Source organism: Ahaetulla prasina, chromosome 3 (assembly GCF_028640845.1).
Source record: "Ahaetulla prasina isolate Xishuangbanna chromosome 3, ASM2864084v1, whole genome shotgun sequence".
In the NCBI taxonomy this organism is placed as follows: Eukaryota; Metazoa; Chordata; class Lepidosauria; order Squamata; family Colubridae; genus Ahaetulla; species Ahaetulla prasina.
This window is the reverse complement of record NC_080541.1, coordinates 223,163,539-223,182,928: the sequence shown is the minus strand read 5'-3', so window position 1 is coordinate 223,182,928 and position 19,390 is coordinate 223,163,539. Positions and strand designations below refer to the sequence as shown.

General features: G+C 43.7%; 1 protein-coding gene across 1 annotated transcript in view; it reads left to right on the top strand.

The window, feature by feature from the left end:
* PCMTD2 (protein-L-isoaspartate (D-aspartate) O-methyltransferase domain containing 2) overlaps positions 1-19,390 on the top strand; it is a 42,735-nt gene that overhangs the window by 12,911 nt on the left and 10,434 nt on the right. Inside the window, exons 2-4 of the mRNA XM_058175962.1 lie at positions 876-1,209; positions 8,960-9,062; positions 11,674-11,845. Coding sequence (XP_058031945.1) covers positions 903-1,209; positions 8,960-9,062; positions 11,674-11,845 — 582 coding nt within the window. The 5' untranslated portion in view covers positions 876-902. The remainder of the gene's footprint in view (positions 1-875; positions 1,210-8,959; positions 9,063-11,673; positions 11,846-19,390) is intronic.

Sequence of the window (19,390 nt, the reverse complement as noted above, 5' to 3'; positions counted from 1 at the left end):
TCAGGGCGGCTTACAGTGTGTAAGGCAATAGTCTCATTCTATTTGTATATTTACAAAGTCAACTTATTGCCCTCCCAACAATCTGGGTCCTCATTTTACCTACCTTATAAAGGATGGAAGGCTGAGTCAACCTTGGGCCTGGTGGGACTAGAACCTGCAGTAATTGCAGGCAGCTGTGTTTTAATAACAGGCTTCTTACAGCCTGAGCCACACCGCGGCCCTACAGGATAGAGGGGAATGGAAAGATTTTTTTGTTTTGAAGATGTTTTGTTTCGCTTCTCATCCTAGTCACCATCCTGTCAGGGCTGAAGAAGCTTCTGGGATGAGAAGCGAAACGTCTTCAAAAGAAAAAACCAGAAAGTCCAGTTGCCTCCTGAAAAAAAAACACCGTTGGGACAAACATGGCCTGGATGACTCAGAATCTCAACAGCAGGGGTGTCAAACTCAAGGCCCGGGGGCCGGATTCGGCCCGCGGGGTGTTTAGATCTCACCCGCGGGGCCGCCCTGGAAACAGCGAAGGACCAGCCCACAGTGCCTCTGCCAGTGAAAACGGAGTTCACAAGGGCCGCGCATGTCCCTCCAGAGCTCCGTTTTTTCTGGCAGGGGGTTGCAGGGGGCCATCACAACTGAAAACGGAGCTCGGGAGCCCGTTTTCGCTGGCAGAGCGCTCGGGCGACCACAGGCGCCCCCGTCACGAGTGACGTAGAGCTGGCCACACCCACCCTGGCCACACCCACTGCAGCCACCACCACCACCCCCTTGGGAGGTCAAACCCAACCCTGATGCAGCTCTCAATGGAATCGAGTTTGACACCCCTGCTCTGCCGACTTGTCGCTAATCGTGCTTCTTTTCTGCTTCTTCTGTAATCCATCCAGGCTTGATTTGTGGAACCGGCGTGGACGATGGGAGGCGCAGTGAGCGCGGGAGAAGACAACGACGAGTTGATCGATAACCTGAAGGAGGCTCAGTACATTCGGTCGGAGCTGGTAGAGCAGGCCTTCAGGGCGGTCGACCGGGCTGACTATTACCTGGAGGAATTCAAGGAGAACGCTTACAAAGATTTGGCCTGGAAACATGGGAACATCCACCTCTCTGCCCCCTGCATTTACTCCGAAGTCATGGAAGCTCTGGACCTACAGCCTGGACTCTCCTTCTTGAACCTGGGAAGCGGCACCGGTTATCTGAGCTCCATGGTCGGCCTCATCTTGGGTGAGTGGTCTTGCGCAACTAGACCTCGACTTAACGACCGCAACAGAGCCCAAAATGTCTGTTCCTAAGCGAGGCGTTTGTTAAGCGAGCCTTGCCCCGTTGGACCCCCTTCCTTGCTACCATTGTTAAGAGAATCCCGGCAGTGGTTAAGTTAGTAACACGGGTTGTTAAGCAAATCTGGCTTCCCTATTGATTTGGCTTGTCCGAAGGTCGCAAAAGGGGACCCTGGGACACGGCAACCGTCATAAATATGAGTCAGTTGCCAAACTTATAAAATTTGATTACTTGAACAAAAGGCTACTTAACTTACTTGGTCATAAGCATGAAAAACAGTCATAAGTCGCTTTTTTCAGTGTTGTCGTAACTCCGAATGGTCACTAAGTGAGCTGCTGTAAGTGGAGGACGTGTATCCTGCCAAATTTTCTATGTAAATCCTGCTGCTTGCCTCTTGAAAGCAAAAATACCTTTGCTAACACAGGTCGTCCTCAACTTACAACAGTTCATTTAGTGACTGTTCGAAATCGCAATGGGACTGAAAAAAGTGAATTATCACCGCTTATCATACTTACAAACATTGCAGCATCCCCATGGCCATGAGATCAAAATTCGGACGCTTGGCAACTGACTCATAGTTACGACGGTTGCAGTGTTCCGGGGTCAAGTGATCCCCTTTTGTAACCTCCTGACAACCAGCCAACAGAGAAGCCAGATTCACATAACAAGCGTGTTATTAATTTAATAACGGCAATGATTCGTTTAACAACCGCGGCAAGAAAGTGGGGCAAAATTCACTGAACGACTTCCACATAGCAAGAGAAATTTGGGGCTCGATTGCGGCCGTAAGCCGAGGACTCATTTAATAATAGAGTGGGCGCCGCTAGGATGCAAGTATTATTGCTTATTTCCACAAAGTGGAGTTTTTTTGTCACCCATGAAGCTTTCCTGCCAAACGAGGAATACGCTTTTGTGGCATATCTAGTTTAGTTTAGTTTTAGTTTTATTTAGATTTTTATACCGCCCTTCTCCCGAAGGACTCAGGGCGGTGTACAGCCAAGTAATAAAACCATACAATATACACATTAAAACAAAAAACTTAAAACCAAGCATAATTATATAAATGGCCGAAATTTAAAACAGTCAATTTTAAAACCCTAAAATTCATACATAGCCCCAATAAAATTTAATAAAACTTTTAAGCCATCTATGGGGAAGACTGTGGGGGAATTACAGTTTTTCTGCCTCTGTTCTATATCCCCCCCCCCCCCCCGTGTGCCGGTTGCATCCTCCCTGCCTCGCTTCAGTTGTCAGTTTAAACCTGGGGACTTTTCTAGCATGAGCACAAGAATCGCTTGCTGTGTGACCTTCCACCCGCTTTGGAACAAAAAACGAGCACTCAGCACTATGGTGGATTAGTATCCTGCAGGCAAACTGTTAGCAACAGCTGTATTTTATAGCTCTCTCAACTCACTGTAAAAATATTTTACCGTTCTCAAAAGCCCTGGTCCTTTGAGGAGCTAGGAAAGGCTGCAGGAAGTTTCTTTTCCCCGGGGGTGGGGGTGGGGGGAGCAGGGGAGAAATGCTCCCGGTTCGGACCGGATCGGCTGATTCAGTAGCAATGGCGGCGGTTGGTTCAGACAACCGGTAGCAAAAATCCCTGCCCCTCCCCCCCCCCGCCCATGCCCACCCAATCGCCCATTTGCCCGCTTGCCACTTCTTTTAAACAGTGCTTTTAAAAGGTAAAAGAAGGCTCTGATGATCCCAGCTGAGCCATGCGATCGTCAGAGCCTCTTTTTTTACTACTAAAAGCATTTTTTTTACAACCTATTCCGAATAGGTTGTAAAAAAAATGCTTTTAAAAGGTAAAAAAAAAAGGCTCTGTGACGATCACAGCTGAGCTACCTGATCGTCGGAGCCTTTTTTTTTTTTTTACTTTTAAAAGCATTTTTTTACAACCTCTTCGGCATTGTAAAAAAAAAAATGCTTTTAAAAGTAAAAAAAAAAACAACCCGCAGGCCACAGCTGATCTCCTTCCCCCGGGCGGTGTTCTACTTACCCCATGCCTCCTATTGGCATGCACTGTACATGCGCACCTCACATTTGGTGCGTGGTGCGCACTGTGCATGGGCAGCCAGCGAACCGGTAGTAAACAGGTTCAGTTTGCACCACACTTTGAATCGGCTTTAGCTCCCGAAAATAACTATTAGAGAATATTTCCTAGCTGGCTTTGATTTTGGGTCCTCTTTCCCCTTCCCCATATTCTGCTCCTAATGTGTTTGTGGGTCTATTTCTTGGTTTGCTTACTTTTTTTTTTCTTTTTTTTTTTTTTTTGGAGTATCTTGGTTTCTACATCTTGGTCCAGCTGCCTCAGCTGTGAGACATTTCTTAAAATGTTATTCTGCAGCGTTGACGCTGTTAATTCCAAAACCACTCAGACCTGGTAAAGAGGGGAACCCGAAAAGATTTAGTTCTAAAGCAGCGGTTCTCAACCTGTGGGTCGCGACCCCGTTGGGGGTCGAATGACGATTTGCCAGGGGTCGCCTAAGACCATCGGAAATAAGGGAAGTATACTTGCGAGTCGAAGAATCGCGCTCCAATGGTTGACTACAAGCAATCACTCCCAATCATTAGCCTAATCTGGCTTCAGGTGCGATAAACTTAATAGGGGAGGAGTCTCTGCTTTAATGTCTCCGTCCTCAAGGCAATCGCAAGCAGTTTAGATCGCTAGCCAATACGGCTTCAGGCGCGATAAATTAAAAAAAAACAGTTTGCCGCTTTTTCCCCCCTTCTGCGGCTGCTGAGGCGCGCTGAGATTGCTGCGAAAATAATTTTATGGTTGGGGGTCGCCACATCGTGGGGAATTGTATTAAAGGGGTCGCAGCACTATAAAGGTTGAGAACCACTGTTCTAAAGCTTAGTTCTTGAGAAGGAGACAATCCCATTCTGCCCTCTGCGGACTCCAGATACACAAAAAAATAGAACTTGCACATTTTCCCACTCGGGAATAAGTGGGAACAGTTTAATTACCAACCCCTACGGCAGACCTGTGCATTTTATAGCTTCCTGGCCACATCCAGCTTTTGGGATCTTCCTGTCTGGCCTGCATGGATTGCTTTTATTTTGAAGGCAACTGCTATTTTTTTTTTTCCAATTTACATCTTGTGCATGCATTCCTACACACCTTCACAGCCCTATTGGTTCGGGCAGGTGAATACATTTGGAAGTTGCTGGTACTCTCATAAAACGACTGCTTCTATGGACATAATTACAAACCAAACACGCTTCTTTCATCAAATGGCAAACTGGGGGCACTGCAAAAACAAAGCCTTTGTCTACGACCATAAAGGGGACATGATGGCTCAGCGGCTAATGCGTTAAGCTTGTCGATCGAAAGGTCGGCAGTTCATCGGTTCGAGTCCCTAGCGCCGCATAACGGGGTGAGCTCCCGTGACTTGTCCCAGCTTCTGCCAACCTAGCAGTTCGAAAGCACGTAAAAAATGCAAGTAGAAAAATAGGGACCGCCTTTGGCGGGAAGGTAACAGCGTTCCGTGCGCCTTTGGCGTTGAGTCATGCCGGCCACATGACCACGGAGACGTCTTCGGACAGCGCTGGCTCTTGGGCTTTGAAATGGAGATGAGCACTGCCCCCTAGAGTCGGGAACGACTAGCACAGATGTGCGAGGGGAACCTTTACCTTTACCTTACTGTTAGCTTGTTTGTCTGCCAAAAAAACAACCAAACTCAGAGAGCACCAAGGACACCACAGTTCAACCCTATTCTCCTCTGTGAATATAAATATATAGCATATACACGTAATGCTTTTTATGGCTTTAAATTCCTTCCACAGGCTAGGCTAAAACGAGGTTCTCCGTCTTGCAGAAATACATAATTTTCTTGGCTTATGGCGGCAATCAGGAATTGCAGCCATTCTGTGAGCTAGGTGCCTGGATGTCTCATTTAATTTCCCTGAAACCTCTTAACAGATGATCGTTCTGTAGATTCCAGATGTTATCCTGGTAGATTCTGAAACGTTAATGACTTGGATTTTGGGTTGTTAGATTGAGTCCCCTAATTGGATGCCTTCTGCGGAGAAAAACTACAGCCCGTTGCTTGTCTGAATTGTTAATTGTTGTTTTGCCCTAACTTTGTATGTCAGCACAGCACAGCACAGCAATACGGGTCTGGGTGACCTGTGGATCCTCCCTGCGCACAAACATCTGCAGAGGTTATTACGAAAGTTTGGAAATAAAAGCAAAATTCAAAACCTAAGAATGTTGTCCGTGCTGCAGAAAAAGAGCCAACGAGTTTCAGCCTCTCTGTTCGAGCTTAGCAAAGTGAGGGAAAAAAATAAAGAAAAGCTAAAGGTTAAAGGCCACTTTCTACTATTCCTTGTGTGTAACAATCACATCAGTAAACGGTGCTTTAAAGGAAAGTGTCTAGAATCTAGAAGAATGTTTAGGATCTTTATAAATATTCTAAGAAACTGAAAATAAGGTGAATACTGGGTAGTCCTCAATTTATGACTCTAGAAAGAGTACAGAAAAGATTAACAAAGAGGATTAGGGGACTGGAGGCTTAAACATGAAGAACAACTGCAGGAACTGGGTATGTCTAGTTTAATGAAAAGAAGGACTAGGGGAGACATGATAGCAGTCTTCCAATATCTCAGGGGCTGCCCCAAAGAAGAGGGAGTCAAACTATTCTCCAAAGCACCTGAGGGTAGAACAAGAAGCAATGGGTGGAAACTAATCAAGGAGAGAAGCAACCTAGAACTAAGGAGAAATTTCCTGACAGTTAGGATAATTAACCAGTGGAACAACTTGCCTGCAGAAGTTGTGAATGCTCCAACACTGGAAATTTTTAAGAAAATGTTGGATAGCCATTTGTCTGAAATGGTGTAGGGTTTCCTGCCTGGGCAGGGGGCTGGACTAGAAGACCTCCAAGGTCCCTTCCAACTCTGCTGTTTTATTCTATTTCTATTCTATTAAAATTAGAATTCTTTATTGGCCAAGTATGATTGGACACACAAGGAATTTGTCTTTGTGCATATGCTCTTAGCGTACATAAAAGAAAAGATACGTTCATCAAGAATCAGAAGGTACAACACTTAATGATAGTCATAGGGTACAAATAAGCAATTAGGAAACAAAATCAATATAAATCGTAAGGATACAAACAACAAGGTTACAGTTATACAGTCATAAGTGGAAGGAGATGGGTGGTGGGAACGATGAGAAGATTAGTAGTAGTGCAAACTTAGTAAATAGTTTGACAGTGTTGAGGGAATTATTTGGTTAGCAGAGTGATGGCATTGGGGAAAAAACTGTTCTTGTGTCCAGTGTGCAGTGCTCTATAGCGTCGTTTTGAGAGTAGGGGTTGAAACAATTTATGTCCAGGATGTGAGGGGTCTGTAAATATTTTCACGGCCCTCTTCTTGACTCGTGCAGTATACAGATCCTCAATGGAAGGCAGGTTGGTAGCAATTCTATAATTCTATTCTATTCTATTCTATTCTATTCTATTCTATTCTATTCTATTCTATTCTATTCTATTCTATTCTATTCTATTCTATTCTATTCTAACCACGATTGATCCCAAAATTTCTGTTGCTAAGTAAAATATTTGTTCAATTAATTTTGCCTCATTTTACCTGATGTCTTATTACAGTTATTATGTGAATCACTGAAATTGTTACATTAATAACCCAGTTGTTAAATGAACCTTTAACAACTGACTTTGCTTGTCAGAAGGTCGCAAAAGGAGATCACATGACCTGTGACAATGCGACCATCGTAAATATGAGTCAGTTTCCAAGCATCCAAATTTATCATCTGACCATGGGGATGCTGCAGTGGTCATTAAGTGTGAAAAATGGTCATCAGTCACTTTTTTCAGTGCTATAAACCCAGATGCTATAAATAGGAGATTTTAAAAAATCAAAATTAAGAGGAAGTTTGAAAAACATGTACTAGTACTTACTGATTTCAGAAATGTTTTTAAAGAAATGTTTAATGTTTGTAAAATGAATTTTTAAAAGTGTTTTTTTCCCTTTAAGGTTAAAGGATCTGAAAGAATATAATATTAATATATTATTTGTTAATATAAATGGTGATCATTTATAAAGATTATTAAGTGCAAACGAATATTATTTCCACAGCAAGAAAGAAAAAGCAGGTTAAATTGATTATTCAAAGAAGATAATATATTATGCTTTTTATTTGGAAATCGCTTCTGGATTTTGTGCTTGTGATGGGAAAAAATGACAGTTGATTTTGGTTTTCCTGATTAGATCTGCTGCTAAAGAAATGGCTAGTTCTATACTTACGTGTAAAAAGTAAAAAATTGAGGCTGTAATATTATCTTCCACTGTGTTAAAAAGAGTTGGAAGTCAATGTCTTCTTTTTTCATTTTCCCCTTTTGCCTCTCATTTTCTCTTCCCTTCGCCTAGTTTCCGATTATTTCTATTTTCTTTTGTATTTTACATTTTGAAAAACTAATAAAATGTGAAACTATAAAAAAAAATAAGAAGAAAAACATCAAAATCATATTTTCTGCATCTGTCTTCCCCCCCCCCTCCCCCCCCGGTGTGTCATCTTCTTCCATTTCCTCACTGCTTCATTGGTTTTCCAGTGAAATACAAAGAATTTTTCCATGTCCTCGTTAGTTATTCCACATAGATAGTCCTTAACTTGTGACCATTGTGTCTCTTAAGAACCATGTGATTCACTTAGCCACTGCAGGTCATAAAACCGGAGGCACCTCACTTAACAGCCACCTTGCTTTGGAGTGGAAATTTTGGTCATAAGTCGAGGACAACCTGTACTATCCCAAAGATGCTTTTCCAAAAGACAACTGGGCTTTCTTGCTTTTTTTTCCTTTGAAAAAGTTTCTCTTCTCATCCATCTTTTTGGACCCTGAGCTTGTTTTCTGGGGTGTTGGCTATTCCTGCCAGTTTAGTATCATCTGCAAATTTGATGAGTTCCCCTTCTATTCCCTCATCTAAGTCATTTATAAAGATATTGAAGAGTACTGGGCCTAAGATGGAGCCTTGCAATACCCCACTGCTTATTTCTCTCCATGTGGATGTAGGACCATTAAGGACTACTTGTTGAGTACGGTTTGTCAGCCAGCTACAAATATTGTCTATTCCACATTTTTCTAGCTTAGCAAGAAGTAGATGGTGGTCCACTTTGTCTAATGCCTTACTGAAATCTAAGGATACTGTGTCCACAGCATTTCTCCGGTCTACTGATTAAGTTACTTTATCAAAGAATGAAATAAGATTGGCTTGGCATGATCTGTTTTTAACAAACCCGTGCTGGCTACTAGTTATAACTTTATTTGCTTCTAGTTTTTAACAGACTCGTGCTGGCTACTAGTTATAACTTTATTTGCTTCTAGTTTTTAACAAACCTGTGCTGGCTACCAGTTATAACTTTATTTGCTTCTAGTTTTTAACAAACCTGTGCTGGCTACTAATTATAACTTTGCTTCTAGTTGTTCGCAGATTTTTTTATTATTATTATCTTTTCCAGGATCTTCCCAGGTACTCTTTTTATCCACTACATAGTTCAATTCTATTAGAAAATAAAACTAAAGAATTTATTTATACGTGGCTTTAGATGAGTACCTGCCCATTATAGGCCCATGAAGTTGCAGTAACACTGCCTTAGTTTGTTTTTCAAGGCAGGAGGAACTGGTTGAACTCAAGTCTGCCTTTTATAACTGTCTCTTTGCATTCCTTAAACATCCAGGTCCTTTTGGAATAAACCATGGCGTTGAGCTTCACGCTGATGTTATAGATTATGCAAAGCAGAAACTGGACTTCTTCATCAGAACAAGCGACAGCTTTGACAAGTAAGAGGAGAGGGTCGCTTAGGCTGCCTTAAAGCAGATTTTCAGAAAATGCCCTACCCTTCAGATAGTAATTCCTCGTTCTGGATCAGGGGTCTCCAACCTTGGTAATTTTAAGCCTGGAGGACTTCAACTCCCAGAATCCCCCAGCCAGCAAAGCTGGGAGTTGAAGTCCTCCAGGCTTAAAGTTGCCAAGGTTGGAGACCCCTGATCTAGAAGGAAGGGAACCCAAGACAGGCATAGGTAGTCCTCATTCAGCTGCCGCTTGTTCAGCCACCCAACTAAGCCGAAAAAATCCACTCATTCGGTTCTGAGAGCCTAAGACCTGCCTTTGCTCCCAGGATTGTATTTAGTGGACGCCTGTAATATGTTTATTTTTCTTTTTACTGTTACAGTTATTTTTGTGTGGGCGGTTATTGCATGTGGGATGACCAGGCCTTGTTTTCTTTTGGACCCCAAAATAAGCCCTAGGGTGTGCCTTATTTTTTTTCCCCCATATATGGGAGGCCCACGTCTTCTGCTTGCTTGCTGTTGTGTCCTCCTCGCCTCCGTCCGAACGATGGCTTAATTAGCCGGCTCTTATCAGCTCTGGCAGCAAAAGAGCCAGCATCTGCCAAGAGCCCTCGTTGGCTGCCAAGACGCTGGTGAGTCACAACCTTCAGCTCTAGTCAATCCGTGGATTTGCCTGATACAAAGAGACACACCAGCCCTTGCTGCCTTTTATATCCTGTGGGGTGTGGCGCCATGACTCAGCACTTCCTAGGCCTGCCCCTCCCCTGTTTCTGTCGTTCCCTTCTCTCCTGCCTACGAAACCTGGGATTGAGCAAAGCCTGATTGCCATCAGCTGGTTCTGTAGGCGTGACCTGGGGGGGGAAAGAGTCAGGAGAAGGAGGCCTCCTTATCTCTTTCACCTAGCCTGCTTCTGGCTCCTGGAGCTGATCCAGGGAGGCCGGTGCTTCCGAGGTAAGTCCTGACAGCCCTTCCCCCTCACTGTCCAAATCACTTTCTGGCAGCAGGCCCGGCTCCAAGGCACTTTCAGGCATGGGGCCAGGTTCGGGGGCGGGAGCCACAACACTTGCGGTGGGGGCAGGAGGCTGTGCGGTATGCCAGTACCGCCACTGTGAGGCGGGGGAGTGGAACCGCCCCATGGGCCCGCACTGGCTTACCCCAGGGCCCCCGCAGCGAGGCTGCCAATCTTGCAGCGATGACTCTAGCAGCCACATCCAGCAGGACCCTGCATGACCGCCGGTCCATTTCTTCTGCTTGCCCGCGGCCGCAACAGAACAGGAGGCCCAGCAATACGCAGCGGCCACGAGGTGATGCAGATGTCATGGATGGCCTGGCTGCAGGGATTCTGAGGTAATCTGGTGCAGGGTGCATGGAGCAGCTCCACCACCAGCCGGCTAGTTGTACAGGCTCTTACGTAGGGCTTATTTTGGGCGTAGGACTTCTATTAGGCACACACGTAAAAAAAACAAACCATGCTAGGGCTTATTTTTTGGGATAGGCCTTATTTTCAGGGAAGCGGTATAAGCTGGCCAAGGTCTTTGGAGGGGGGCAGTTATAACAGATCTGGAGATAAAAAGCACCATAACGAGAGGTAAATGATAGATGAGCACTGCAGGTTATGGGTAGTCCTGTGACTTTCAAGGCCAATCCTCTGTGGTTTTCTTTGCTTTTTCCCAGTTGGGAAGGGTAGGGCTGGGTGAGTTGCAATCCAAACTATCTGGTGAAATCCAGCAGGTTCTGACAGGTTCTGGAGAACTGGTAGCAGAAATTTTGAGTAGGTCAGAGAACCGGCAAATACCACCTCTGGCTGGCCCCAGAGTGAGGTGGGAATGGAGATTTTGCAAATATCTTTCCCCCTGGAGTGGAGAAGGAATGGGGATTTTGCAGTATCCTTCCTCCCTGGAGCAGGGTGGGAATGGAGATTCTGCAGTATCCTTCCCCAGCCACGTCCACCAAGCCACACCACGCCCACCAAGCCAGACCTACAGAACCGGTAGTAAAAAAAAATTTGGATTTCACCACTGATCTGAAAGGTCTGACCATGTCAGCCCATAATCTAACCCTGTGAATATTGCAAATGAACCAGTTTGATAGCAGTTGCTAAGGCATCAGGCTAGAAACCGGGATACTGTGAGTTCTAGTCCTACCTTAAGCATGAAAGCTGGCTGGGTGATTTTGGGCCAATTACTAGGAGAGAGTGAGTTCTAGTCTCATCTTGGGCAAGAAAGCCAGCTGGGTGACTTTGGGCTAAACACCAGGAGACTGTGAGTTCTAGTCCTTCTTTTAGGCGTGGAAACCAGCTAGGTGACTTTGGGCCAATCAGTAGGAGATTGCGAGTTCTAGTTCCACCTTAGTTTGAAAGCCAGCTGGGTGAAAGTCAGCCAGCCCTTTCTCTCAGCCCACCCATCCTCACAGGGTTCTGGTTGGGGGAGGGAAGGGGAAACAACAGAAGAAAGGAGTATTAGGTACGTTGGCCATCTTGAGTTATTTGTAAAAGGTGAGGTTAAAAAAAAACCCCTCTAGACTAAAATAAACCGCGCTCACTGCTGAATTCTCATGCCGTGTTGAAAGTCTCATTCACAACCCACCTTCCTTCCTTCCTGAGGTTTGAGTTCTGCGAGCCGTCCTTTGTCTCCGGAAACTGCTTAGAAATCTCTCCAGAAAGCTCGCAATACGACCGCGTCTACTGTGGAGCCGGCGTCCAGAAGGAACACGAAGACTACATGAAGAACTTGCTGAAAGTCGGGGGGATTCTTGTCATGCCCCTGGAGGAGAAGGTTTGCTGGTGGGGATGGGTGAAGGGGTGGGGCCGCTGGGGCTTCGCAGAGGGTTCGGGAGAACCTCTAACTAAGATTCTGTGCAGTTTGGAGAACCCCCCCCCCAAATCCCACTCCTGGCTGGCCCTGCCTGCCCCGCCCCTCCCAGAAGTCTCCACGCAGCCTGTTTTGGATGCAGGTAAGTGCAGGGTGCGCAGAGAGGCTCAGGGAGGACAAAAAACAGGCAAACAGTCTTGAAAGGGGCCCATTCCTGGTCTCCGGAGCCTGGGGGAGGCTGTTTTCGCCCTCCTGGAGGCTTCAGGAAAGCCTCCAGAGCCAGGGAGGGCAAAAAGCACCCCCCACCCCCCGCTGTGGTGCAGGAGGCCGACTACACCACGCCCACCATGGCCACGCCCACCCAGCAACCGGGCAGAGAACCCCTTGCTAAAAATTTTGAAGCCCAGCCCTGGACGGGTGCCTTCAATTGTCTCCGATACTGTTTTCGAGTTGAGTAAATTCCATAGAAGAGTGGGCTTGATATCCAAGGAACAAATGAAAGGTCCCCTGTGAGATTAAACTGATCTGAGATAGCTGGCGGATGGAGAGTGGGAGACCTACCGTGTTTTACCCGAAAATAAGACCCTGTCTTATATATATTTTTTGAACCCTGAATTAAGCGCTTGGCCTTATTGCCATGCGCTCAAAAGCCCGATTGGGCTTATTATCGGGGAGGTCTTATTTTGGGGGAAAGAGGGTAGAGAAGGAGCAAACCGTGTGTGTTTTTGTGTGTGTATGTGTGTGTGTGTATGTGTATGTGGAGAGAGAGAGAGAGAGACAAAGTTGAAATTATTGGGCCTTTAGTTTGATTGGGAGGAGTCAATTGTTCAGAATAGGATTGAGGTACAATATAAATTGGATAAGTCCTTGACTTACCTGCAGTTCATTTAGCGACCGTTTCGAAGTCACAACGGCACTGAAAATAGGATCATTTTTCACACTTAGGACCATTGCAGCATCTATTGCAGGGTCACGGGGTTTACATTCAGCTGCTTGACAAGTGACTCGCATTTATGACCCTTGCAGTGTTCAAGGGGTCATTTTGCAACCTTCCGCAAGCAAAAGTCCATGGGGACGCCAGGTTCACTTAGCAATTTAACAACTGCAGTGATTCACTTTATTACAAAGGTGGCAAGAATAGTCGCAACGTGGGACAAATTCACATCATTTTTTTTGTTCCACGGAACAACATATATTTTTGGGCTCAATTGTGGTCCTAAGGTAGTCCTCGACTTAGGACCGTAATTGGGAATAGAATTTCACTTTCTAAATCGGGCAGTTGTTAAGTGAATCTGGCTTTTTCATTGACTTGCTTGTCAAGAAGCCAGCTGGGAAGGTTACCTGGGACACTGGCAACTGTTATAAAAACAAGAGGGTTGCCAAGTGCCCGAATTTTGCTCACGTCACCATGGGGATGCTGCGACAGTCGTAAGTGCGGGCACCATGCTGCAAGTTGCTTTTTTTCAGTTCTGTTGTAACTTGGAACAAGTGCTAAATGAACAAGTGCTTGGAACAAGTGCTAAATGATTGTAAATCAAGGACTGCCTGTAATAGTAGAGGTGAGATACCTTTATACTGAACTTTAGTTCAGGGTTAGGGAACGATGGCCTCTTTATGCCTGGTGGACTTCAACTCCCAGAATTCTTGAGCCAGCATCGCTGGTATGCTGAAGACTGCTGGTGTGGTGCAGTGTGTCTCAACCTCTGCAACTTTTAAGATACAGGAGAACTTGACTCCCAGAATTCCCCAGCCAGCATGCTGTCTAGAGCATTCTGGGAGTTGAAGTCCACACAACTTTGAACTGTTGAGTTTGAGAAACACTAGAGTAACTGTTGCATCGTTGTCATCTAGGGTGGGTCTTCTTCGCTGACTCGTAGGGTCCCCGCAGGGATGCTGTTTGCAAATGGATCAGGCCCTCGCAAGGGTGCGTGTTAGGAACACGGGCTACCTTCCCAATAAAGACTCAGACACCATTGTTCTCTCTGGATGGGGTGAGCCCAGATTGCTCTGAGCGCACACCTTTTATTGAGTAGCAAACAGGGGGTAAAGCATGATTATACAATTGTCACGTAGCAGGTATTGTTATCTTAAGTATCTCTTTCCCCAATTGCCATATTAGGTTATCCCTTTCCCCAATTGCCATATTAGGTCATGTCTTCCTCTTGATTAGTTTAAGTCTTTCTCTTGATTAGGTTAAGTCTTCCTCTTGCTTTGTATGTGTATTGAAAACTGTTGACAGTTGACTCAGTTGTCTGACCAAGGATTTTACAGGGCCGAATTACTGTTCAGATTTTGTACCTCGCAATGCACACTGACTCCACATTTCCTCCTTTTTTATTTTATTTTAAAATTGCTCGAGACAATCATATTTGATAGATTCCATTGCATAAGTCTGCATGGCCGGAGCCGGCCCTTTAAGGTCGGCACCTTCCATGTCAGTGAGCAAGGTTTTTTGTGAAAGGTAATTGTCATCCTCTATATCAGAATCGGAGGTAAATGCTAACAGTGGTTGTTTGCATGGGTCGTAAACCTGAGCAGCTACCAAATTCAATTTTGCCTTGGTTTCAGAAACCTCTGAGTCAAGTGCTTGAATGCGAGATTTTAAAAATTGTATCATACGTCCTATGATGCATGGTCCTACAATACAAGCAAGCAATAACAACACAATAGGTCCTATTAAAGCAGATAATAAAGTGGTTAACCATGGGGAAACGTTAAAAAGATCTTGATACCATGTTGGAGAATAAAGTGACATACCCTCCATGGAAAGATTGAGACTGCAAACTGGAGGACATTCTTGATTTAGGCACATACATAGTACATTGATGATATAAATCTGTAGTGGCATTAATACAGTAAGTTGAATAATTGAGAGGGACATCTCCTCTGTTTTTATTTTTTAGGACCAGACAAATCAGTCGGTTTCATGTTGGTGTAAACACAAATATTAGCCATACTATCCTTGTCTATTTCTTATTCGTCAACCAGGCAGAAATCATTAGATGCAGTTTGGGTGTAATCATCTTCGAGTTCCTCAATAGCCAGTAAAGATAAACTTTTAGAAATTGTTCTAACAAAAATAGGTAGAATACAAAGTAAAATTATACATCCTAATGCAATCATACCAACTACAACTATAATAGCTTGTAAACCATATCAAAGTTAAGTCTCTTAGTTTTTTCTTTGAGTCCTGTACAATGCCAGATGGTCAGCATAGAAGCAGCAGTCTTCCTTTAAAACCACACACAATCCACCTTCTTGGAGGAAGAGAAGGCCAAAGGAGCGATAAATGTCTCTTGTAGGAAGAAAAAAGTCAATTGCCGTCAATCTTTTGATGGTAGGGACAGATATGTCGACCAGGGACTCACAAGGTCTCACCGTTGATTTGGATGTTCGCTGCTGATAGAAATCTCAAAATACAAATTTTACATGAATACATAAAACAAGAAAGAATCAACTGTCTTAAAAAGTCTTTTGATCTTTACATGTTTAAAAGACATGAGAAAGGGTCCCCTCCTCCTCTTTTTCTGGGTGAGAAAAGGCATTGTTGGAGGATTAGGGAGGGGGCCAAGGGCGAATAGATAGTTTGCAGGTAGAACTGAAAAAGAAACAGCAAACATCAGCATTGAACAGTTAATCTAGTACAATATATTTCCATATGAGAAAAGGTAGCTGGATTCAGGAAGGAAATGAACAGGTGAAATCATTTAAACAAAAATACAGAGAAGAAAGAAAGTTGAACTCTGTTCTTCACTCTGTCTAAGTAGCCAGTCCATCCTGTAGGAAAAGTCATTTTTCTTCTTTCCAGCACTTTTAAAATTCATACCCACATAAAAGCAGGGACAAAGAAGAGATGACACAACTTGGGGAGGGGGTTTACATACAAATCTCAGTTTTGTTTTTTAACAAAGGTACTATGTGGAAGACAGAGAAAAAGACAAAGAATCAACAAAAACCCAACTCCCACCCTTTTTATTCATGTGTGGAAGTTGTTCACTAACAAATCCATACTATCAAAAACTTCCAAAAACAAACTTTTCTAACTCCTAACTCCTAACATTAAACTTTTATTTCAGCTTCATTAACAAATTAAATCTTTCACAGCACTAGTATCTGCTCATCCTTCTAAATCTCTCTTCACATCCTGTAACTTTCTAATTTATCTCTGAAATAGTTCCTAAAACAGGAACTGCTGCTAAGGAACTGCTTCCTAAAACTGTGCTGCTAAAAAATAAAGATACACAATACAAACAGCAAATAAGAGGCACCTTGAGTCTGATTCAAAAAAAGAAAAACATTTTGTAAGCTTTTGGGTGAGTCTGTTTATGTGGAAAACCTGAGTACATTTCCCAAAAAAAGATTTCTGCTTAAAAAAAAATTGCATCCATACATAAGAAGATAGCCATTTGTCTGAAATGCTGTAGGGTTTCCTGCCTGGGCAGGGGGTTGGACTAGAAGACCTCCAAGGGTCCCTTCCAACTCTTATTATGTATGTTAACAGCTTCAAAAATACAAAACTAAATGAAACATTTTGAGTCAGCTCAGTGCTTTGAAAACATTTATAAAGGTATAGGTTTAATCAGGCAGTTTAAACCTCAAAAAGTTCCAGAAACAAGAAAAATTAAAAATTAAAATCAAAATCAAAATCGTATGCAGGGTTAAAAATTAAAATCAAAAGTGTTTTCAGGATTGAAATTTAGAATCAAAATTGTTTTCAGGGTTGAAAGGAAAATATATCTGCAGGGCTTTTATGCAGATGAAGAAATTCCAAATCAGTGAAAAGCAAAGCTCCAAAGAGCCTATTTGTCCCTCCCTTCTCAGACAGGCTCAGCAGAGAGAAAAACATGGAGGGGTGAATGGTTCTCCTTCGGCCACCCTCTTCCCTGGCACTACAAGGAATGAAGGTGGGGGGGGTAGTTAAGATAAGCCAGCGAGGGCAGAGAAAAAAAGTTAAAAGTAACTCACTGGAAAGACACTCTCATGCATTTGAAGAGAAAAAAATGTCCAAAAGTAACTCACTTGCTTGTAAAAGGAAAAAAATTGTTTTTCCAAAAGTACCTGGCTGCTTGCATACGGAATTTATGCAGACAGATACACACACACACACACATACACACATGCAGAGACAATTTCTCACACATGCACACATTTCTTGCAAATCCAAAAGACAACACAGAAATCTCACACCTTCTCAATGAGTTTTGCACATACACACATTACATGCAAATCAAGCATCACAATTATCTCTACAATTCTTATGCAGGTCTGAAAATGATCACATACATACATACACAAGCACACACATCATCAAACAACATTTACAGACCTGGGGAACGTTGTCTGAGAAAACTCAGCAGTTTAAATCATGACTGTGATTGTGGATCCTTTTAAGTCATTTTTGATAAGGCAGAGGTCTTGACAAACTGTTTAAGTGACTTCGTGTAAAATAAGGCATTCAAGGATCATGAGCCACTTGGACAAAATTTTTACAGGGGCTCTTGGACTTTCATGGAAATAAGTTCCCAATTTTTCCATATAGTCACTGAGCAAATTCTTTTCCAGATTGTTTCCAAATATAAAGAAGTAATTGAACCAAATCAGTTGCTGAGCACCCATGGGGGAAAGGGAGGGGTGCTCTGGGGGAAGGGAGGCAGGCAGGGGAAAGGAGGCAGTTTTCAAAGCAGAGATGGAAGAAGCAGGTATAGGTTTAACTTCTGGTTCAATATGCTTTGAGAGTTGAAAGCAAGGGGCTGAAGGGACAGCAAGCACAGATTTAATTTCTAGCTCAATATGCTTTGAAGGTTCAGAGAGGGGGGAAAGAGAGGAGGTGGGAAAGGAAGGATAAAGGGTAGTAAGAGCAGCCATGACCACCCTCCATGTGGTTAAGATTTCAGTTGGTGCCCTGGGGTGTTCATAAAGATATTTGCCTAATCGCTCCCAAGAGGAACGACGCAAGGTACCCTCCTGGGGATAGGCAAGACAATGAAGAGTAATATAGAGAAGAAATTGATTAAGAGATTTTTTTAGAAAGAGGATATACAGTGGTGCCATTAATTTTTTGCAAACAGTTAGCCTTCTTCACTAAAGAATAAAGTTCGTCCCTATGAACTGACAAAACTTTGGAAAGTGAGGAGCCCATTACTTACGTGTACGTAGCCTATTCCAGGTGCGAAGTAATAGGAGTGAAGGAAGTGTATCTCTAGACAGAGATCACACCTTGGAGTCAAGAAGAATCCACGGACGAGCTCCCAGTTGTTGCATCGTTGTCATCTAGGGTGGGTCTTCTTCGCTGACTCGTAGGGTCCCCGCAGGGATGCTGTTTGCAAATGGATCAGGCCCTCGCAAGGGTGCGTGTTAGGAACACGGGCTACCTTCCCAATAAAGACTCAGACACCATTGTTCTCTCTGGATGGGGTGAGCCCAGATTGCTCTGAGCACACACCTTTTATTGAGTAGCAAACAGGTAAAGCATGGCTATACAATTGTCACGTAGCAGGTATTGTTATTTTAAGTATCTGTTTCCCCAATTGCCATATTAGGTGATCTCTTTCCCCAATTGCCATATTAGGTGATGTCTTTTCCCCTTGCCTTATTAGGTGATGTCTTTTCCCCTTGCCTTATTAGGTGATGTCTTGCTCTTGATTAGTTTAAGTCTTTCTCTTGATTAGGTTAAGTCTTCCTCTTGCTTTGTATGTGTATTGAAAACTGTTGACAGTTGACTCAGTTGTCTGACCAAGGATTTTACAGGGCCGAATTACTGTTCAGATTTTGTACCTCGCAATGCACACTGACTCCACAAGTAACTCTAATAAACTACTAGAGTAGTATACAGCCCACCATCCCAATCTTAGCAACTTCCAGGTGTGTAGAGCGACTCCCAGAATTCCTTAGGCAAAAGGGCCATGGCTAAAACTTCTGGGGAAAGAGGGTAAAGAAGGAGCAAACCGTGTGTGTTTGTGTGTGTGTGTGTGTGTATGTATGTGTATGTGGAGAGAGAGAGAGACAAAGTTGAAATTATTGGGCCTTTGGTTTGATTGGGAGGAGTCAATTGTTCAGAATAGGATTGAGGTACAATATAAATTGGATAAGTCCTTGACTTACCTGAAGTTCATTTAGCGACCGTTTTGAAGTCACAACGGCACTGAAAATAGGATCATTTTTCACACTTAGGACCATTGCAGCATCTATTGCAGGGTCACGGTTTACATTCAGCTGCTTGACAAGTGACTCGCATTTATGACCCTTGCAGTGTTCAAGGGGTCATTTTGCAACCTTCCGCAAGCAAAAGTCCATGGGGACGCCAGGTTCACTTAGCAATTTAACAACTGCAGTAATTCACTTTATTACAAAGGTGGCAAGAAAAGTCGCAACGTGGGACAAATTCACATCATTTTTTTTTGTTCCACGGAACAACATATATTTTTGGGCTCAATTGTGGTCGTAAGGTAGTCCTCGACTTAGGACCGTAATTGGGAATAGAATTTCACTTTCTAAATCAGGCAGTTGTTT